This window comes from Fusarium odoratissimum (assembly GCF_000260195.1).
Source record: "Fusarium odoratissimum NRRL 54006 unplaced genomic scaffold supercont1.13, whole genome shotgun sequence".
Lineage (NCBI taxonomy): Eukaryota > Fungi > Ascomycota > Sordariomycetes > Hypocreales > Nectriaceae > Fusarium > Fusarium odoratissimum.
In genome coordinates, this window is record NW_022158699.1 from 464,994 (window position 1) to 481,658 (window position 16,665).

General features: G+C 47.4%; 8 protein-coding genes across 8 annotated transcripts; 6 read left to right on the forward strand and 2 right to left on the reverse strand.

The window, feature by feature from the left end:
* Positions 1-825: 825 nt before the first annotated feature.
* Positions 826-1,907, forward strand: FOIG_08561 (uncharacterized protein; the record flags this gene model as incomplete). Its single annotated transcript, XM_031208605.1, has 2 exons — positions 826-1,476; positions 1,533-1,907. The coding sequence occupies exons 1-2, from the start codon at positions 976-978 to the stop codon at positions 1,905-1,907; spliced, it is 876 nt and encodes a 291-aa protein (XP_031061611.1). The 5' UTR covers positions 826-975.
* Positions 1,908-3,605: 1,698 nt separating this feature from the next.
* Positions 3,606-4,435, forward strand: FOIG_08562 (uncharacterized protein; the record flags this gene model as incomplete). Its single annotated transcript, XM_031208606.1, has 1 exon — positions 3,606-4,435. Exon 1 carries the CDS (start codon positions 3,689-3,691, stop codon positions 4,433-4,435), a length of 747 nt encoding a protein of 248 aa, XP_031061612.1. The 5' UTR covers positions 3,606-3,688.
* A 637-nt stretch (positions 4,436-5,072) lies between these two features.
* On the forward strand, positions 5,073-6,770 carry FOIG_08563 (uncharacterized protein). The gene has a single exon (XM_031208607.1). It carries the CDS (start codon positions 5,271-5,273, stop codon positions 6,681-6,683), a length of 1,413 nt encoding a protein of 470 aa, XP_031061613.1. The 5' UTR covers positions 5,073-5,270; the 3' UTR covers positions 6,684-6,770.
* A 342-nt stretch (positions 6,771-7,112) lies between these two features.
* Positions 7,113-7,778, forward strand: FOIG_08564 (uncharacterized protein; the record flags this gene model as incomplete). Its single annotated transcript, XM_031208608.1, has 1 exon — positions 7,113-7,778. One exon carries the CDS (start codon positions 7,113-7,115, stop codon positions 7,776-7,778), a length of 666 nt encoding a protein of 221 aa, XP_031061614.1.
* Positions 7,779-8,201: 423 nt separating this feature from the next.
* FOIG_08565 (polygalacturonase) lies at positions 8,202-9,900 on the reverse strand. Its single transcript, XM_031208609.1, has 2 exons — positions 8,999-9,900; positions 8,202-8,950 (listed from the first exon to the last, which is right to left on the reverse strand). Exons 1-2 carry the CDS (start codon positions 9,668-9,670, stop codon positions 8,486-8,488), a joined length of 1,137 nt encoding a protein of 378 aa, XP_031061615.1. The 5' UTR covers positions 9,671-9,900; the 3' UTR covers positions 8,202-8,485.
* Positions 9,901-11,861: 1,961 nt separating this feature from the next.
* On the forward strand, positions 11,862-12,611 carry FOIG_08566 (uncharacterized protein; the record flags this gene model as incomplete). The annotated part of the gene is made up of 4 exons (XM_031208610.1): positions 11,862-12,015; positions 12,065-12,265; positions 12,320-12,387; positions 12,438-12,611. 4 exons carry the CDS (start codon positions 11,862-11,864, stop codon positions 12,609-12,611), a joined length of 597 nt encoding a protein of 198 aa, XP_031061616.1.
* Positions 12,612-13,526: 915 nt separating this feature from the next.
* Positions 13,527-15,435, forward strand: FOIG_08567 (uncharacterized protein). Its single transcript, XM_031208611.1, has 6 exons — positions 13,527-13,741; positions 13,794-13,969; positions 14,018-14,065; positions 14,113-14,297; positions 14,349-14,693; positions 14,742-15,435. Exons 1-6 carry the CDS (start codon positions 13,575-13,577, stop codon positions 15,324-15,326), a joined length of 1,506 nt encoding a protein of 501 aa, XP_031061617.1. The 5' UTR covers positions 13,527-13,574; the 3' UTR covers positions 15,327-15,435.
* On the reverse strand, positions 14,772-16,471 carry FOIG_08568 (uncharacterized protein). The gene is made up of 2 exons (XM_031208612.1): positions 15,945-16,471; positions 14,772-15,896 (listed from the first exon to the last, which is right to left on the reverse strand). Exons 1-2 carry the CDS (start codon positions 16,286-16,288, stop codon positions 15,428-15,430), a joined length of 813 nt encoding a protein of 270 aa, XP_031061618.1. The 5' UTR covers positions 16,289-16,471; the 3' UTR covers positions 14,772-15,427.
* Positions 16,472-16,665: the final 194 nt, after the last annotated feature.

Sequence of the window (16,665 nt, forward strand, 5' to 3'; positions counted from 1 at the left end):
TCCTACAACAACCTCGAAGTGTCGTGATCTACGGAACGGGCCGGAAGTTCCGGTGAGTCGACGCAAAGTTTCCCCAGAAAGCCAAGCTGCAACTGTTTCATTATTGTTGTACTAACTCCATCTTCACTTAACAAGGAGACGAACAGCTCGTATCGTTTAGGCTCATTTCTTCTGAAGTGGCCTAAAATCAGGCAGTAGCCACAACATGTGATTAACAGTCAATGGTGTAGTTGTGCTAGGTAGCCCTGGTGGTCGGTTATGAAATGACTTTCCATTCCTGTCTTTGCGTCAACAACTTGCTCATCGTGCGGGCAAAACCATCATACGCCAAGGAATTCCTTCACTGTGTCAAGAAGTTGCTAGAACGATGGCACGAGCTTCAAAGGCTAAAGTAACTGGGTAGATCCTAGGACGCTTGGTCTCTTATAATACGCTGGGCTAAATAGAGTTTGCACCACGGCACATTTATACTAGCATGCGACCTTCTCATCGCGGCATAGCGGAATACCACGTCAACTTTGGCATCCAATTAGACCCGCCATTTAATGACGCAAACACGTCTCAAATCCGGTGAGGTAGTGATATTTCAGGTAATAAGAAAGTAATAAACTTTGTGGCTTTATGTCGTCTAGAATCTCTCGTGTTCTTCGCGGGCTAGTTAGTATGAAATAATCGGCTGATTTTCTATCGCTTATCTGGTAGCAGGTGGACCGTTGGGGAGACCATCTCGCGACGATTTCCAAGAACAGACCAGTTTGAGCTGCAGGATGACACATGAGGAAGCTACCAGCAAACTATGAGTTTAATGTCAACAATCTCCGACATGTTTCAGATTTGCTAGCCTGGAACGAAATACTGTAGGTAGTATTGATGCTATGACCATCGCAGAGGCCATGTAGTTGGGCATCATTATACCACGAAAAGGCCAGAAGTTCTTATTTATAATTCATAATAAACCAACAGAAGAGCTCTAGAATGCAACGCATTCAGTCCGTCATCAATCAGTCAAGCGCCCCAATGCTTTCAACAATGTCAGACCAGACCTTTCTAGACTCAATTCCTCGGAAATTTGACCAGACGTCTTACCAACCAACCCCCTTGGCCATGGATGCAGCCATCAACGACGCCTTTGACGCTTTGGACGGCATCCATTTCGACCTTCAACCATTCACTGTACAAGAAACTCTCCGGGAGGATTCGGCGACCCTCGAACGACGGAAATTCTCTTGGGAAACTCCTTCAACATCTTCATATCATGCTATTTCCGAGGATACATTCGCCAGCGATGAAAAGCCACCGCTCTATATTTGTTCTCCATCCTCTGTCGTTTCGACGGCCCATGAGCAGCTTCGTTCCATTTTACCAGATGACATCACTGGAACCTTTGTAAACAGCTGCGAGAGCAACAATCAACAGGTACATAGGTGGCTCTCAGAGCTCCCTGATATTCCATGGCTGGACATGAGTTATGTTGATGTAAGCCCATCAACCTTGTCAAGAATCACGGAGGATGATCCTAATGCGCACTGTAGGCCCTTCAGGAAAGCACCGAGGACGAACCCTCATGGGCGATAGATATTGAACAATCAAGAGAGCCTCGGCCTGGAACCGAGGGTCTTTTAAATTACCTGGACTTCTTAAACACATGCTATGATAGCATCCAACCTACAAGTCCAACAGGCGAATATGTAGACTATGGAAAGCTTGAATTTCATGCCGCGACGGATCCGACAACAACCCTCGATGCATACCACCTGACCTTGCTGCAAATCGACTCATCTTCCGCTTTCACCACAACAATTGGCCGGAAGTTTCGACCGTCTATGCGACGACAGTACCCTCGGGGCTTGGAAAAGGAAGCCCGTAGAAGTATTAGCCTGGTAGCATCTTCGAGATCTCACGAGTGAGGTCATGTGCATTTAAAAGGAGCGACTACTGTACTTTTATTTGAGTGAAGACATTATCTTTGTATTACTTAGAAGAACCTTCATAATAGACAAAACTTGCTTGGAACATGATAAAAACTGTCATGGCCATGTTACCGAATTGGAAGATTGAGTACTCATGACTGAGCCTTTTAGGCCTTGAGTTCGAGCTTGCTCCGTTCTTGCGCTGTACACCATTCTTTAAAATGATAAGAGAATAATACACGAACAGTCTAGAACCAAGCCACCATCCAGAACTTCTTTAGCAAGGAAAGTCTAGCCAATCATACGTTGTTCGTGACTGAAGTTTTGTTGTCCGTGCTAAATGACAAACGGTGAATCTCGGGTCCCCGTGCACCCGGGGTTGTCATCTCGTAGCCTCCCCAATCGGCACAACAATAAGCCTTGGCAATCATTAAGAGTATGCCGCGGCATGCAGATCTATCGGCAGGTAGATCAGGGGGATTTATGATAGCTCGGTAGCTAGTACTCGTTGGGTCAAGCGTGAATATAGTGAGTGGCGGAGAGGGATGTGGGCTACAATAAAACGCAAACCCAAACAAGGTGACACAAATAGATAGGTAGTGATGTAGGAATCACTCGGATGAACATGATGAGTATTTTTGTCTGTGTAAGTTTTATTTCAACCCTTTGGGCGCTCTGCTATACGTCTTCTGCAGAAAATGGAGTATTGCGACCCTACCGTATGTGTTCGCAGCCTAAAGTTCAACCATCGCCAGTAAGTATTTCTATAAATGCCTCCTAAAATAAACCTTCCGAAGTCAAGCTGTTTCGTACTACGTAAGTGTCATCCGATTCTGACTCGACTGGTGAGTGTCATGGCGAGTTGACGTAGTCTCTACAGGGGGGAGAGAAGCTTCCATTCCCCGGCAAGGATTCCCCTGCTACGGTTGACGAGATCGCCCGGAGACGCGGCCAGGCATACAATAGACTTTATATCGTGTTTCACGGGGGTAACCGGAACCGGGTGTGATAATCGCTGATTAACTCTTTGAAGGTCTCACCGTGACGGGAATCTGACACAGCACTCACTGAAAATAACCCTCATTCATATATCCGTTCTGAGGCTCTCGTTTCTGTATAGAAACGAGGTCAAATAGGTGATTGCAACATGTTATTTCATGGTTTCGAGTATGCCCAGCTGTGAAAACTGAAATAGAAGAATGTTCTAAGTCTATGAATCTGGCCATTGAACATTGAAAGGTTCATATTTGACCTTTCCCCAGTACGAAATGACAGGCTGACTAATACAATGACAGACTCCTAGTCATCCAGATCTATTCGCTGAAGCATGTATTTGTCGCAATCCAATCACCAAGGTAGCCTAAAATTAGTCTAGCACCTTTCTCTCCTTGATAATACAACCCGCGTATCGAGGTCACGAGATGAAACAAACCGCGGTTCCGGGACATGCTCACAGATCGTGTAAGGGGCACTTGCGCTGGGCTTAGTGATAGCGTGGCGTTGATGCAGCGTAAATTGACATATGAGGATGCGCTAAAATGCCCTTAACATGTCGCTATCCGCGCTTTGATAGCAAAAGTGGTTTCACTAAGGCTAGCTCAGCCCGTCAGTAGTCGCTCGGCTTGGTAATGTGCCAACTGTAATTGCGGTCAAGACACTGTAATAAGCTTTTTAATATAATTCACAACGGGCATTCCGAAACATCATCCAGATACTTAAAGTCATGGAAGAATCCATAGATGTTCCATGACAAACATCGTCATTCTTGAACCATCATAATGAGAAACCAGAACTTTTACTCCCCTTCTAGCGAGGATATGCCAGCTCCTCTAAAGTTTCCTCGTCGCACATCGTCCTTGCGTAACAAGCGACCGCTACCTCACATAGTCACTACCACCGAGCCTGGATACAACAGGCAGTTGTTCACACTCCACGAATGCGCCGACGATGCTTCTCGGCCTTACCATAAACGGAGCTTCTCACTGGGTTCATCGCGGACGCCTACAACTCCTGGCCTCATCGACTCGCCGTACAGTGATGTAGCGCTTACACTGCGCATGTTTTCAACTTCATACGTCATGACGAAACCGCAAGGGAACTCTGCAAGCTACTTCGAGAGTAACGTCAGCAATACTCGCCAAGCATTCAATCCCAGCCAACAGAAGCCGCAAGGAAAAGTTCAAAATTGGCTTTCCAAGCTTCCCAGTCGAAAAGATTCGCCCTTTGGGGAAAGGAGGAGAGATGACGAGGTGAGCCGAATATTGAAGTCTAAACAGCCCTGCCTTGTGGCCGATGCTTCTGTGACGTCTACTGGAGTTCAGAAGCAATTTCTGGATCTGGATCCGGAAGAAGACGACGAGTCTGAAAGCTCCCATTCCGAGGATACAGGAGACCTTGATAGCTACCACGAGGCTCTGTTCAGATTATCGGGCACAAGAAATGATTCCAAGCCAACCTTTCGGGCATCGATGCGACGCCAATTTCCAATCGACAGGGAAAGAGAAGCCCATTTGAAGATGTTTTGATGAGAGAAAATGAAGTGCCGAAAAGTATCGAAAATCATGCGACTGGGTTGGAATAGAATATTTTTCTCTGGGTCGGGTTGGGTTAAGAAGTTGCAAGCTGTCATGAAGAGTCCGATGTCCCACGGAATTACGGTGTCACTAGACTATTTTGTCAATCAATTAGACCACTTCATAAACTGACGAATCGAGCTTTCGATAGACTAAGATCTAAGGGGAATGAAGTCGCTGAGACCTGAAGAATAAAAACATCTGCACTTGAGTGCCAAGAATCGACCTTTCAAATCACGTCACCAAAAACATGACAAGCGACTCATGAGCGCACAAGAAAAAGGTTTTACATTTAACTATCAGCTCAAATGAGCCAGAGAAATCATGGCAAAGCGATCAGTGATCTCGATTTGGGCCCTGGCATGACCCCTGACAAGAAACGGTGAGCGTGACGCCGATCATGCATTTCGAAGAATATCATGAACTTCATGATCCCGCTTACGTTTAACAACGCCATGCCCAATAGAACATCAACGAAATGTTTGAATGAGTGGATCATCTTAGTAAATAGCATCCAACAGGTTCTTGGCAATTATTGTTAAAATATTTTCTTTGTTGGAACCCTGACTATGGTGCTTAAAAGGCACCTCTTGGCTCTGGTCTTGTTTTGGGAACCGAGCCCTCCCGTCTCATCAATCAAGTACGTACTTGATGATTGTTTCTAGAATAAGTGTTATCGACCTTATGGAATCGAGACTTACTCGCCTCCCAATCCCTCGTCAAGCTGCTCTCCCTCCAGAAGAAGGCTACATCACTCGCTGAGAGATCACCCAAACCCAGATTAAAAATGCACGTTTACGTTCACAGCGCCAATCCTTGGCTGGATGGCCATGTACAAGAATGCATCAAACGACATGTACCGGATGTTATCTGTCATAAGGATTTTACCGATATACCAGAGGATGCGGATACTGTGTATCAGCTTCTCAATGGATGGGAGCTGAACCATCACTTCGCAGTGCTAAACAGAGCTAAAAATGGACTCCTCAACGCATATCCCAACAGCGATGCGTTGGCCCGAAAAGATCACATGGCAAGCGTCGTGGATTACTGGATCACGAAAAGACCTGAAAGCGTCCTCAAAGGTCACAGCCCTGCTACAGTGAAGCTATCACTCGACTATAGCGAGTATGTCGAAGATGCGCTAGCTGCAGCCGATGATTTAACTCTTCTGTACTCGCTTGAAGATAACGAAGCAAAGGACTCGTCGGAACGAGATTGGTGGATTCTTAAACCTGCCATGATTGACTGCGGTCATGGTATCCGGATATTCAGCACCATTGACGAACTAGCGGGCAACCTAGAGCTCGCTGCTGATATCTCCGACGAGGATGAAGAAAGCGAGGAAGACGCTGAAACGCCGGATACAAAGTTCGAGAGTGACGACAGCGCTGAGGGTTTCAAGCCAAGTCTGTCGGCGCCTGGACTTGACTCACTGGACGCCCTGATCACAGCAACTGGAAAACTCTCCGCCAGCGGCACAAACAAGATACAAGATTTGGTCATCGACGAAAATGAGCGCATTCCATCAGCACTTCTGCGAGAATTCGTTGCACAGCAATACATCGTCAACATTCCACCCATCGATGGTCGAAAATGGCACGTCAGAGCCTACGTCCTCTCCGTCGGACGTCTAAAAGTCCACGTCTTTAACGAAATGCTGGCTTTACTAGCCCTTGACGACTATAAACCTCCGTGGAAGAACCCCAGTCTCAAATCATCGTTGACCAACACTGCGCTGCAAGATGAAGAGGAGTTCACCAGCAAAGAATCAATGCGGGACTTTTGGAAGATTGACGATGATTTACTTCCCGGTGATTGGAAGCAAAACGTCTTCAATCAAGCTTGTCAAATCTCAGGGGAGTTACTTCGTGCAGCCGCTCACACAATGGCTGATAAGTTCACACCATTGAATAAATGCTTCGAGCTGTTCGCTATTGACTTCTTGATCGATTCCAAAGGAACGGCGTGGTTATTGGAAGTCAACGAAACCCCTGCATTTTACGAACAAGGCTATGCGGGCGAACTTGCGCAGCGGCTTATGGAGTCGTTGATCTGTGTGACGTTGGAGCATATGGGGATGGCTGATATGGAGAGTGAGAAGAATGTGCAGGCGAGGGGTCGTATGGTGGAGGTTTTGGATGCGACGAAGGAGTTGGCGAAGAGTAATATTACAGAGATTCTGCCCGGTGCTTTATAGAAGGGATTGAATCAATAGAGGTTGTGTTTTCTTGAGGCCAGGCTGCAGACTAGGTAGAGAAGCGGTGCCCTCTAGCTGACAAGGGACAACTCCAGTAAGAGCCTCTAAGGCTAGACTGTACTCTTAGCCCAGAAGTTGAATTTATGAATATTTTCCTCACTTTATTGAGACCTATAGTGATTTCCCCTAATTTATGGTAGAGTTTCCCTAAATACACCATAAATTATTAAACTTTAGTATGCTTATCATACACTGCCTAGACTCAATCTTGGATAGACAAACGGGCAGTGTCACCGCGATCTCTCCTGCTTTGTAAGTGCCTCTTTTCCTTCCTGCATCATTACACAACTTTCTTGTTTTTCTTCCTCTGGATTCTTTTTTTCCTGGTCATCATCATCAATCTCATCTTCACTGTTCACCTCTATCAAGATGAACTACGCCACAGATTCCTCATTGCCATCTATTAATGCCTTCGAATTCAATACTCAGGACACCCCTCGCATCATCCAAGCCATCGGCTACTCACGATTCAATGCGAAGTATCTTCCTGGCGCGATACACCGCCCAATCAAATATCCCACTGTCGTGCTCCATTCGCTGGAATCGTTCGCCAATTCCAGCAATCGTCCCCGCCCCAGCGGTGTCTTCGGTCGTCATCCCCTGCCCGTTCGGCGTATTCTTCCGTGGTGCGACGTGCAAACACTCTTCAATCTTCGACAGACGAGCTTTCGGCTACGAAAAATCATAAGTAGATCCCTGATATACAAGAGCATCATCAGTGCCCTTCCTCTGTACCATGCGATACTCGGCACAAGATATGCGCAACGTGTGCTGCTCATTGAGTTTTGGGAAAAACTCACCACAATGTGGTGTGGCTACTGTGGCGAGTTCGCTATGCTCATCAGCATCCCTGAATGGTTGCGACTTTGCCAGAATTGCGTCGAGAGAGGCGTACGATATGGTAATGGCCTAGACCGCGGACTCGGAGCCTCCAGGTTTGTACGATTGAGCACTTTCGCAGAGTGGTTACGTCCAGGTGAAGCTCTCCCTCACTGGGTTTGGAGCGAGAGCGTTGGCGTTGGCTTGAAAGGCTAGAGGCAAGACGTCGTGGAATACGGCAGCGTCAAGCAGCTCGATGGAGGAAGGCCACGCTCATGGAAGAGCTTGGCCCAGTTCAATTACTTAGTGACAAGCGCAGTGCCCTACATGGATCCGGAAAACGATGAGACCGAGTCTGGAATTGGGTGCAAGGGGTGCATCTGCAAACCCCCAAAGCGGCCAAGGAGAGAATACGGAATTGAGAGAGTTTATAGCCATGAGGAGTTCTTGGAGCATTTCCAATGGTGCTATAGAGCGCAGTTGTTATGGCAAGCTTATTGTCAGGAAGGCTCAAGCATTCCCATCGACACGACAAATATTTCAGTGATTGAAGGAGCGATCAACTCGGTTCAGACAGATCAGACAAACGGCTAGCTTTTACCCCTACTACTGGAACATTGGTTGAAGTCAAACTGTGTGGTTTGGAGTTTTCTTCCGCCTGTTACACTCTTTCTCTTTTCTTTCGGTTTCACGAGGCGTTTTAGAGAAAAGTGCTACGTATCAGAGTTGACGAATAGATTGTTTAAAGGTTTAATGCTATTATATGTACACAAAGATCAAGTGTCAACGCCATCGGGCTACAACTTGCCGACGTCGGTTGAGAATTAATGAGGTTTCCGGATGCTTCCAAGACCAGACTCACACACAGAATGAGCTGAGGAAACACAATCCAACCATGAGACCATGGGTCAAGAAGTCATGATTTAGCAAGAGGCAACGCTGGGAACGTTCTTGCAGCTATCATACTTCTTACCACCAGTGACTTGGACATTCTGCCAAGTCCAGTCCTTGCAACCAGAGCTTCCGCAGACAATAGCAGCATTCTTGCCGCTAGAAGAAACACCGTTCTTGCCCTTAATGTTCTTAAGGGTGAGGCCAGTGATGGGGAGACCGCTGGTAGGCTCGCCGTGGAGATCACCGCCGTCGTAGTTCTGCTCAATGAGGATGCCGTACTTGGTGATCTTGGAGAGGGTGATGTCGGAGTAGGTGACCTTGTTGACCTTGCCGGTGGTGTTCTTCATGGTCTTGACGCGGATGCCGTTGGCGGAGTTGGTGACCTCGGAGTTAAGGAACTGCACATTGTCGACGATGTTGTCGTCGCGGCCGCCGACACTGCCGATGGAGAGACCGTGGCCACCGTGGCAGTAACCGTTCTGGAAGATGATGTTCTGTTGAAGTCAGTGAGATATTCTTAGAGAGGTTCAGGAGTGACTGACCTTTCCGGAGTTGACGGCAACGCAGTCGTCCTGGTTGTAGACCTTGGCGCCGGTGATGGTAACACCTGTGGAAGAACCGATGTCAAAAGCATCAGTGTTGTGACCACCTTTGGTGTCACCATCCTTGTTATCAAGAGTGAACTGGTTGATAGTAAGACCGTTAACACCGTTGATGCTGACAGCCTGAACGGGGGTGTTCTTGACATAAAGATTGTTAATCTTGGAGTCAGTGAGCTTATGAGCCGCAAAGAACTTGGGCTTATCCTTGCCACTGTTTCCTCCGTTTCCATCCCACCATCGCTCACCACCAGCGTTAAGCACAGCACCAGAGCCCTCAACGGTGATCTTGTTTCCAGAGATCTTCATAAGAGGTCCCTTCCACTCCTTGTAGCCCCAGGTAGTAGTTCCCTTGAAGATGACCTTGGTGTTGTCCTTGAGCTTGCTGAGATCCAGAGTCTCGCCACTGGGGACAGCGACGTTGTTGAGGACGATGGTGGCGCAGGCGGCTTGCGACTTGCTGGCCTTGGAGGCACCGTCGGAGCCGGAGAAGGTGCAAGATGTGGCGCGCTTGGCGTAGGCGTGCACGTCGGGGGCTTGGGTCACTGCTGGGGCGGGAACAGCGATGGCGCTGCCGGCCAGGGCAGCGAGGAGAGCGAAGCCGAGCTTGGTCATTTTGAATTGTTGAAGAGAGAAGTATGTAATGAGTGACGAAAATAAACGAATGTGCTTAGTGAAAGAGTAACCTTTGACCGGCAAAAGGAATGTGATGATCTTGTGTGCTACATCACTTCGTCTTCTGTGCTACCTATATGCTTATATATTCCCCGAATCTTGAATGCCCAGCCAAGCGGTTACCCGTTACATCCGAGTTTCTATGTTTCCAGAAACCACCCTATTCTGTGTATTCTATGGAACATAATTATCCTCCAATTACGAATAGCGCCGAGACTGTCAACGCGGAACGAGTTAAATGAGAAGGGTGACTTGAAACTCCATTCACCAAACATCACCGTCTGTACGCGGGCTCCTCTCTCTGCAATTGGGACGAATTGCGTGTGGGGACCTTGCCCCTGGGTTGACAGGTGGAGCAGCAGAGGCCGATTATCCGGAGTAGCGCGATATGCCGTTCTTGGCAAATCGGGAATGTTTCCGGTTCATGTTTCAGGTTTGACTTTGGCCAGAGAAAGAGCCTCACTTGAGTTAAAGGTCACTTAGGTTCAATGGTTAGTTTCGTGTTAAACAAGTGCGTTTAGAAGTATGGTGAGTTCAGTTTCAAGATAGGCTCCTGTACACGAATGCGACGTTGCATCCGAGGTAAAGGTATTGGCCTGGTGTGATATAGATATCGGGGGATAAGATCGTATAACGGTGAGTATCCTGGAAAAGAAGTTGCTAACCCGTACAGGGCTCTCCCTGCTTTCGTCCGAGGTTCATATCCGTATCCACGGCGGTGGTACCCAACCCGCTTATATCTCTGTTCTCATCAAGTGATGCCCCGATTGCGGTGGCGTCGAACTTTCAAAGTAAGCATATAATTTAAGTATTTGTCCGCGTCAACTACCATACCCTATGGGACGTAGACTATGACATAGAAGTTCAGCGAAGTGGAAAAATCAAGACTTGGCTGCATACTGGTTCGCCAAGACATCACGGCACTCACACGCGAGGAAATAAGCTAAAAGGCCAAGGAAAAAGTGGTCATACGTTGGGGCTGATTATCTTATATTTATGGGGTCGTGAGATTACGATCCTGCCAAGACAGATACTCGTCGGAGACGTCGGCGAACCTAAAGACATTCAGTATCTGAGACTCCTGGACATTACCCTATTCTCTCGCTACTATACTCGAGACTTGTTGAGATCAGTCATCTGCGGCGTAGTGACAGTGATGAAGCAAACGTCATTCCTGTGTCTGGTTCCGATCAGTAATCTTTAACTGCTCCTCCGAGACAGACTGTCACACTTCCTCACTATGCAGTGAGAAACGGGTTGTAAGGGCCCGAAGTCCTAAACATGCATACGCCAATGATGATAGTGTCCTTAGCGGTTTACATGCCTACATCTTAGGGCCTATCACAGGCCTCGAACGACTATGATGTAACCATGAGCGAACCACGCACAAGTCTCCCCAGCAATAAGAAGGTCGCGGACTTTCTCTGGTGTGAGACTGGTGGCCTATGCTTTCTTTTTCCTATCTTGTCTCATCTCATCCCTTCTTTTCTCACATCGCTTAAAGATATCTATCGTCTTTTGGTCCACGCTGTGCTACTAAAACATCCATGTGCATACTGCAACGGAGAGATGAGCAGCAGTAGCCCCGAGCCAGTGAAATCACACCCGGAGTGACGCCGAGAGATGGAAGCGCTTAGTTCCTTCATTTTTGGTTTCTGGGTTGGCTTGTGTACCACGAAAGGTAGCGGCCAAAGTACCTTGCGATGCAGGTCGCCACGAAAATGTGCTTTTGCCTGACGTTGTCCTTTGAGGAGGTGAGGAGATGTGATAGGGATTGCACTTTCTGTGTTGGCGCTACTGCTTTTGGATTCAATGCATGATGATCGTGAGGCGTCCCTGAATGAATCATCGCTCGTCTCCCCTTCCCTCACTGCTCGCCTCACCACGCATCTATGGCTGTCGTGTAAACATTGAAACAAGGAAATAGGCATTGTGACTGAAATATTCATCTCAGTAATACATGGAAGAGCTGATTTGTAGCACCTGGTTGCTCCTTATGAAGTCTTCACATTTTATCTTTCCAGGCAGTCTCGCGGCAAGAGAATTAATTTGCCATACTACCGTTATCTTTACCCGTCAATGAAGTCTTCTTCTCATTCTTAGGAAAAACCTATTTCTAAGACCCAGCACAATGGAATCGTGTTATGGAACTAGATCCTTCCCTCAGTTGATCGATCTCCCTGGTGCGTGGCATGGGAACCGGTTCTCCCACGAGTCAGAGTACGTATACAATCTCAGCTCCCAGGAAGTTGAGGAAATCGAGAACGCTCTCTGTCACTTCAAAGGTTGGTTCTCTATGTACCTTGCAGCAAGTAGGGTCTGATTTAGTGACAGCCCTTGGCCTAGATGGGGACTTGATCTGCCGGCAGAACTTTCCACTTCCGACAGTTGGGAAAAGCCTTGATCGTATACGGCTAGATGTTCATGAGGGGAAGGGTTTCGGTTTGGTCCGAGGAATAAATCCCTTGGACTACGGTGTTCAATCGTACATCGCCAACCTTCGAGGTCGACAGGATGAGAAGGGAAATATGTTGGGTAATATACATCAACGGAGTACTGCCCATGGGCGCTGACCATATTTGACTGCAGTCCATGTCGTGGCCGACAACTCTTCTAATCTTTCTAGTCAGCATCATCGCCACTCGACATCGGAAATCGTAAGTGTGACTCTTGAAATCGAGACTATGGCTGATAACTGAGCTTTTAGACGTTTCATAACGAGGAGTCTGGAGACATTGTGAGCTGGCTGACACGGAGTGCCGCAGCCTCAGGTGGGAGATGCATCATCGCTTCAGGGTATGCGGTATACAATATCTTGGATCGACACCACCCCGCATCTATACACCAGCTTTCTCAGCCTAAGTGGGTTTTTGCAAAGTAAGAACAGCACCAGCTAGTCTCTATTATAAGAAAGATCTTTAATAAATGCCATATAGCCAGGAAGGATATCCCAGACCGCTATTCTTCTATGACCGCAACAGAATCATGCTCAACTTCGGCCGAGTCCCTCTAATTGGTAATGCGATCCATCCATGCCCGGCTCATCTACCGCGAATCTCCATGAAATAGTTTGAAGCGCTGGAAGACATTGAACGCGTAGCTAGAAAAGTCCAGTTGGAGATCGAGACGAAACCAGGTGATATTCACTTTATCAATAATCTCTTCATTCTGCACAAACGTGATAGTTTCAAGAATGGTGATGGGGTTGGCGAGAAGAGGCATTTGGTTCGGATGAGGTTTCGGGATGATGAGCTGGGCTGGAATCTACCGGAGAGTCTGAGAAAGGAGTGGGCAGATGCGTTTGGTGCAGGTTTAGATAAGCTTTGGCATGTTGATCCTATGCCGGAAGGTTACTTTCCTTTGAGATCGTATCCGAATTAGATGGGTCAGGAACAGGGTCGTAAAAGAGAACAGGAATACACGTTAGAAGGATCTATATATAGAATTATATCTATAGAATACGGATAGAATAACTAGGCCATTGGCGTTTTCTTTTTCGGACATACATAGCGCTCAAAACGTCATTGTAGTCTGTCTTTGGACACGCTATGTATATTCATCAGAATCCAAAACCAAAGATATTGTGTAGCGATCTGCGAGCATCGAATTAGTCACAGATAGTCATTTCCACGACTCAGGCCATTATAGATACTTCGTGTTATTAAATAAGCCATCTTGAGTAACTCTTTGGTGCAGTGCTCCAAAATGGGGTCGTGATGCTGACCCCACATTACCTCACCTGGAGACCCCTCTCTCGGGAGCCCACCTCGGATATAGCTCATCTACACCCACTCAGCAAAGGCATAACGCAATATTACTTCAATCCTGATTACCGAGAGACATTATGACCGCAACCATCTCTCACGAGTCATTAAACGCCACACTCACAGGTCTCAGGACCTCGGACGTGATTCAATTTCGAGGCATTCCGTATGGCCGCGTTCCTCGACGATTCGCTGCGCCTGAAAAACTGGATAGATATTCCAGATTTCTTGACTGCACTAACTTTGGGTATGGCCTCCTACTTCCAATATTTAAAGCTCAAGAGAACTGAAACAATTAGACCTCGATGTCCGCAAGTTGCTGTCGATGTCGGACATTTGTTGCGCGTTCCTCCAGATCATACATTCCCACATGAGCCGGAGGATGAGTTCAAATGCACCAATTTAGATGTCGTAATGCCTGACAGGGGCCCTGACGTAAGAGATTTCAACTTGCCGGTCTTGGTCTGGATACATGGTAAAATTTACGTCGAACCGTTACTATCAGAAGCTAAACATGGGACAGGAGGTTCACAAGCCGTGACGTTTGGAAGCGCTGCATCCGGAGTCTGCGGTATGAGCCTAGCTCAAGTGATTGCGCGAACTAACGTGTTCCATCAGACATGAGCAAAATAGTGGCTGATTCGATCCGTTTGGGAAAGCCAATAATCGCTGTATCCGTTCAGTATCGACTCAATGTCTTTGCTCTTGGCAATGGAGGGGGGCCTCCGAACTTAGCTCTTCGTGATCAAGAGCTGGCTTTGCAGTGGGTTCAAGATCATATTTCAGGATTTGGTGGCGATCCGGTACTCAAACATTCTAAAGCTAGAAGAGCAATGGGCTAACAAAACGTGCAGGGTATGATTACTTTAGCGGGCGAGAGTGCCGGGGCTATTTATTGTCACGCCCACCTGGTTGCAAATGCGCGCGTGCGACAAGTCATTCTATCATCTGGCTCATTGTTCCTGTCGTCACCTCAGCCTTGGCATTTGGTAGCAAGTTTTCGGGACAAGGTTTCCACGAACTTGAAGGACCTGGATCAAACGCTCGATTTGGAAACTGCATCTGCAAGTCAGGTTGTTGAGGCGGTCAGAAGATCTGGCGTACAGTCATTTTTCCTCGAATGGGAGGAACCCTTCAATGCTTGGCATACCAAGACAGGCAGTGCAGAGAGATTACTTCTCAGCGACGTGACGAAAGAGGTTAGTAAATGATGGTCATCAGATGAGATGGATACTAACGTGTAAAAGGGAGCCATTTACCAAGCAGGAGTATGGGCAACAGACCCCAGCGACATAGCGAAAGCCTTTGATGCTTCCGAGCAATATGGCGACGAGCTCAAGAAGTTGTATCATATCTACCCCGACCGACCTTCATCCTGCAAAAATGGGGCATTGGACTTTATCAACGACTACAAGTACCTGCTACCAATCCAGTGCCTCGAGAAATCCTTCAAGGATGCAAGGAAGCCCGTTTTCAGATGTCTGATAGACGAAGCAAATCCATGGCAGCCTTCAAGTGGAGCTCATCACGCCATCGACCTTGTTCTCTTGTTCGGAGGCTTCGATCTGAGTTTCTCACCTAGTGCTGAGCGCGTTGGTCAGGCGATGCGCGAGGCGTGGATCAAGTTTATTTCCGGGGAGGAATCATGGCCTAAAGCCACGGAGAAGTATTATGGTTTTGGTCCCCATGGGAGTCTAAAGACTCTTGAAGACTGGGAGGTTCAGTCACGGAGACGCATTGGACTAGCAGAGAAGTTGAGTGAGATGGAGAGTTCGTTCTTGGATAAGACATCTCGTGGGCTCGCGGCTGGGAAAGTGAGTTTGTTGAACTGATACAATCGTTTCAGGATAATTATCTGGTTACTACAATCTGAGGATTTAACGCTATGGGTATTATTATTCTTCCTTCCTGCCCCCTCGAATTACATTCATCCTCATAAAGACGCCATCAAAGACCGAAAGCGTGATCGTTTTCGTGCCGCCGGTTGCTTGCGAATCGTGGCCAGAAGAGCCATAAGACTTGACACAACAGTAATGTCAAACAATGGCGTGGAGTCATTTGGGAGGAGGAGAACTCCGTGGCTGTAAGATGTAGGTAGCTCGCTCTCGAAGCCATGGTGATGATAGATCGCTAGTATCGAGCCATCACCTTCGCCTTGTCGATCTAGGTCCACCAGTTCATAGCGCAGAGGTCCCTTCTCAGCTGGATGAACCTGCCAGTCACAACGGAGCGCTTTCGAAGGCCCGTGATTCCCGGACATGCTCATGTATGGGTACCGGATGATCCTTTTCTTCGTTTCCTTCTCTGGCAAAGGGTAATATTCGTGCCCACTGAGTTCGAACGAGGAATCTCCCGTGTGTATCTGCAACTTAGCACTCCTTTCTCCATCGATCGGCGATGATCTACAAACATCAGTATAAGCTTCTCCTCCCCACACGTATCAAACTTACACCTCCGCATCCAAAGGGTCTCGACCCATAACTCTCTCATGAATAGAGACACTAGCGTCGACGTCTACCAGGAACCGAGCGTTGTCACCGGCATGATATCCGCTAGGCTTTCGAAGAAGGCATAGCTCCACCTTGTAACTCTCCGAGCCCATGGGATTAATGCCCACTTTTTCGGAATATTCCTTCGAGATGTCATATATCGCGAAATGAGAGATTGTGTCGTCATGTTTTGGGATGTAAAGCGCTTTGGTCAAGTGCGCGGGCACGTGGGATATTATGTCAAGCATCGTTGCGGTGCTGCGTGGACCGTGATGAAGATATGCCGAAGAAATGTCAAAAGCCATTGGGAGCAAGATAAAAGATTGATTTATATTCTGTGGTAAAAAAAGCCGTTGGAAGTTGTCTCCAGATTTTAAATTCCAGATAAGGAAAATAAAAGAAACCCCATTTTACCAAGAAACCTTGTGACGTTTTATTAAATCTTCATCTCATGATCAGACGTTGCCAAGATAAACTAAACAGTTTACATAACGTACATAGCCACTCGTCACAATCACAATTACAACGGACTTTTCCTGATAATTTCTAATGGAGGATGGAATTGGTATGTCCGAGTGGGGCTGATATGTCCGATTTTGTCGCCACTCAGAAGACTTCCTATTTAGGTATTAAGGCACTGAGAACGGGTGACTAATAATAGAAAAGTCCGATTAATCGGGGA

What these genes read in the sequence shown, in the direction of transcription:
- FOIG_08563 (XM_031208607.1), top strand. Translation starts at nt 5,271, where the DNA reads ATGCACGTTTACGTTCACAGCGCCAATCCTTGGCTGGATGGCCATGTA.
- FOIG_08568 (XM_031208612.1), bottom strand. Translation starts at nt 16,288, where the DNA reads ATGGCTTTTGACATTTCTTCGGCATATCTTCATCACGGTCCACGCAGC. An exon ending in GACCCTTTGGATGCGGAGGT is followed by an intron (nt 15,897 to 15,944) that starts GTAAGTTTGATA and finishes TGATGTTTGTAG; the next exon opens with ATCATCGCCGATCGATGGAG.
- FOIG_08565 (XM_031208609.1), bottom strand. Translation starts at nt 9,670, where the DNA reads ATGACCAAGCTCGGCTTCGCTCTCCTCGCTGCCCTGGCCGGCAGCGCC. An exon ending in TTGCCGTCAACTCCGGAAAG is followed by an intron (nt 8,951 to 8,998) that starts GTCAGTCACTCC and finishes TGACTTCAACAG; the next exon opens with AACATCATCTTCCAGAACGG.
- FOIG_08567 (XM_031208611.1), top strand. Translation starts at nt 13,575, where the DNA reads ATGACCGCAACCATCTCTCACGAGTCATTAAACGCCACACTCACAGGT. An exon ending in CGCTGCATCCGGAGTCTGCG is followed by an intron (nt 14,066 to 14,112) that starts GTATGAGCCTAG and finishes GTGTTCCATCAG; the next exon opens with ACATGAGCAAAATAGTGGCT. An exon ending in CAGGATTTGGTGGCGATCCG is followed by an intron (nt 14,298 to 14,348) that starts GTACTCAAACAT and finishes CAAAACGTGCAG; the next exon opens with GGTATGATTACTTTAGCGGG.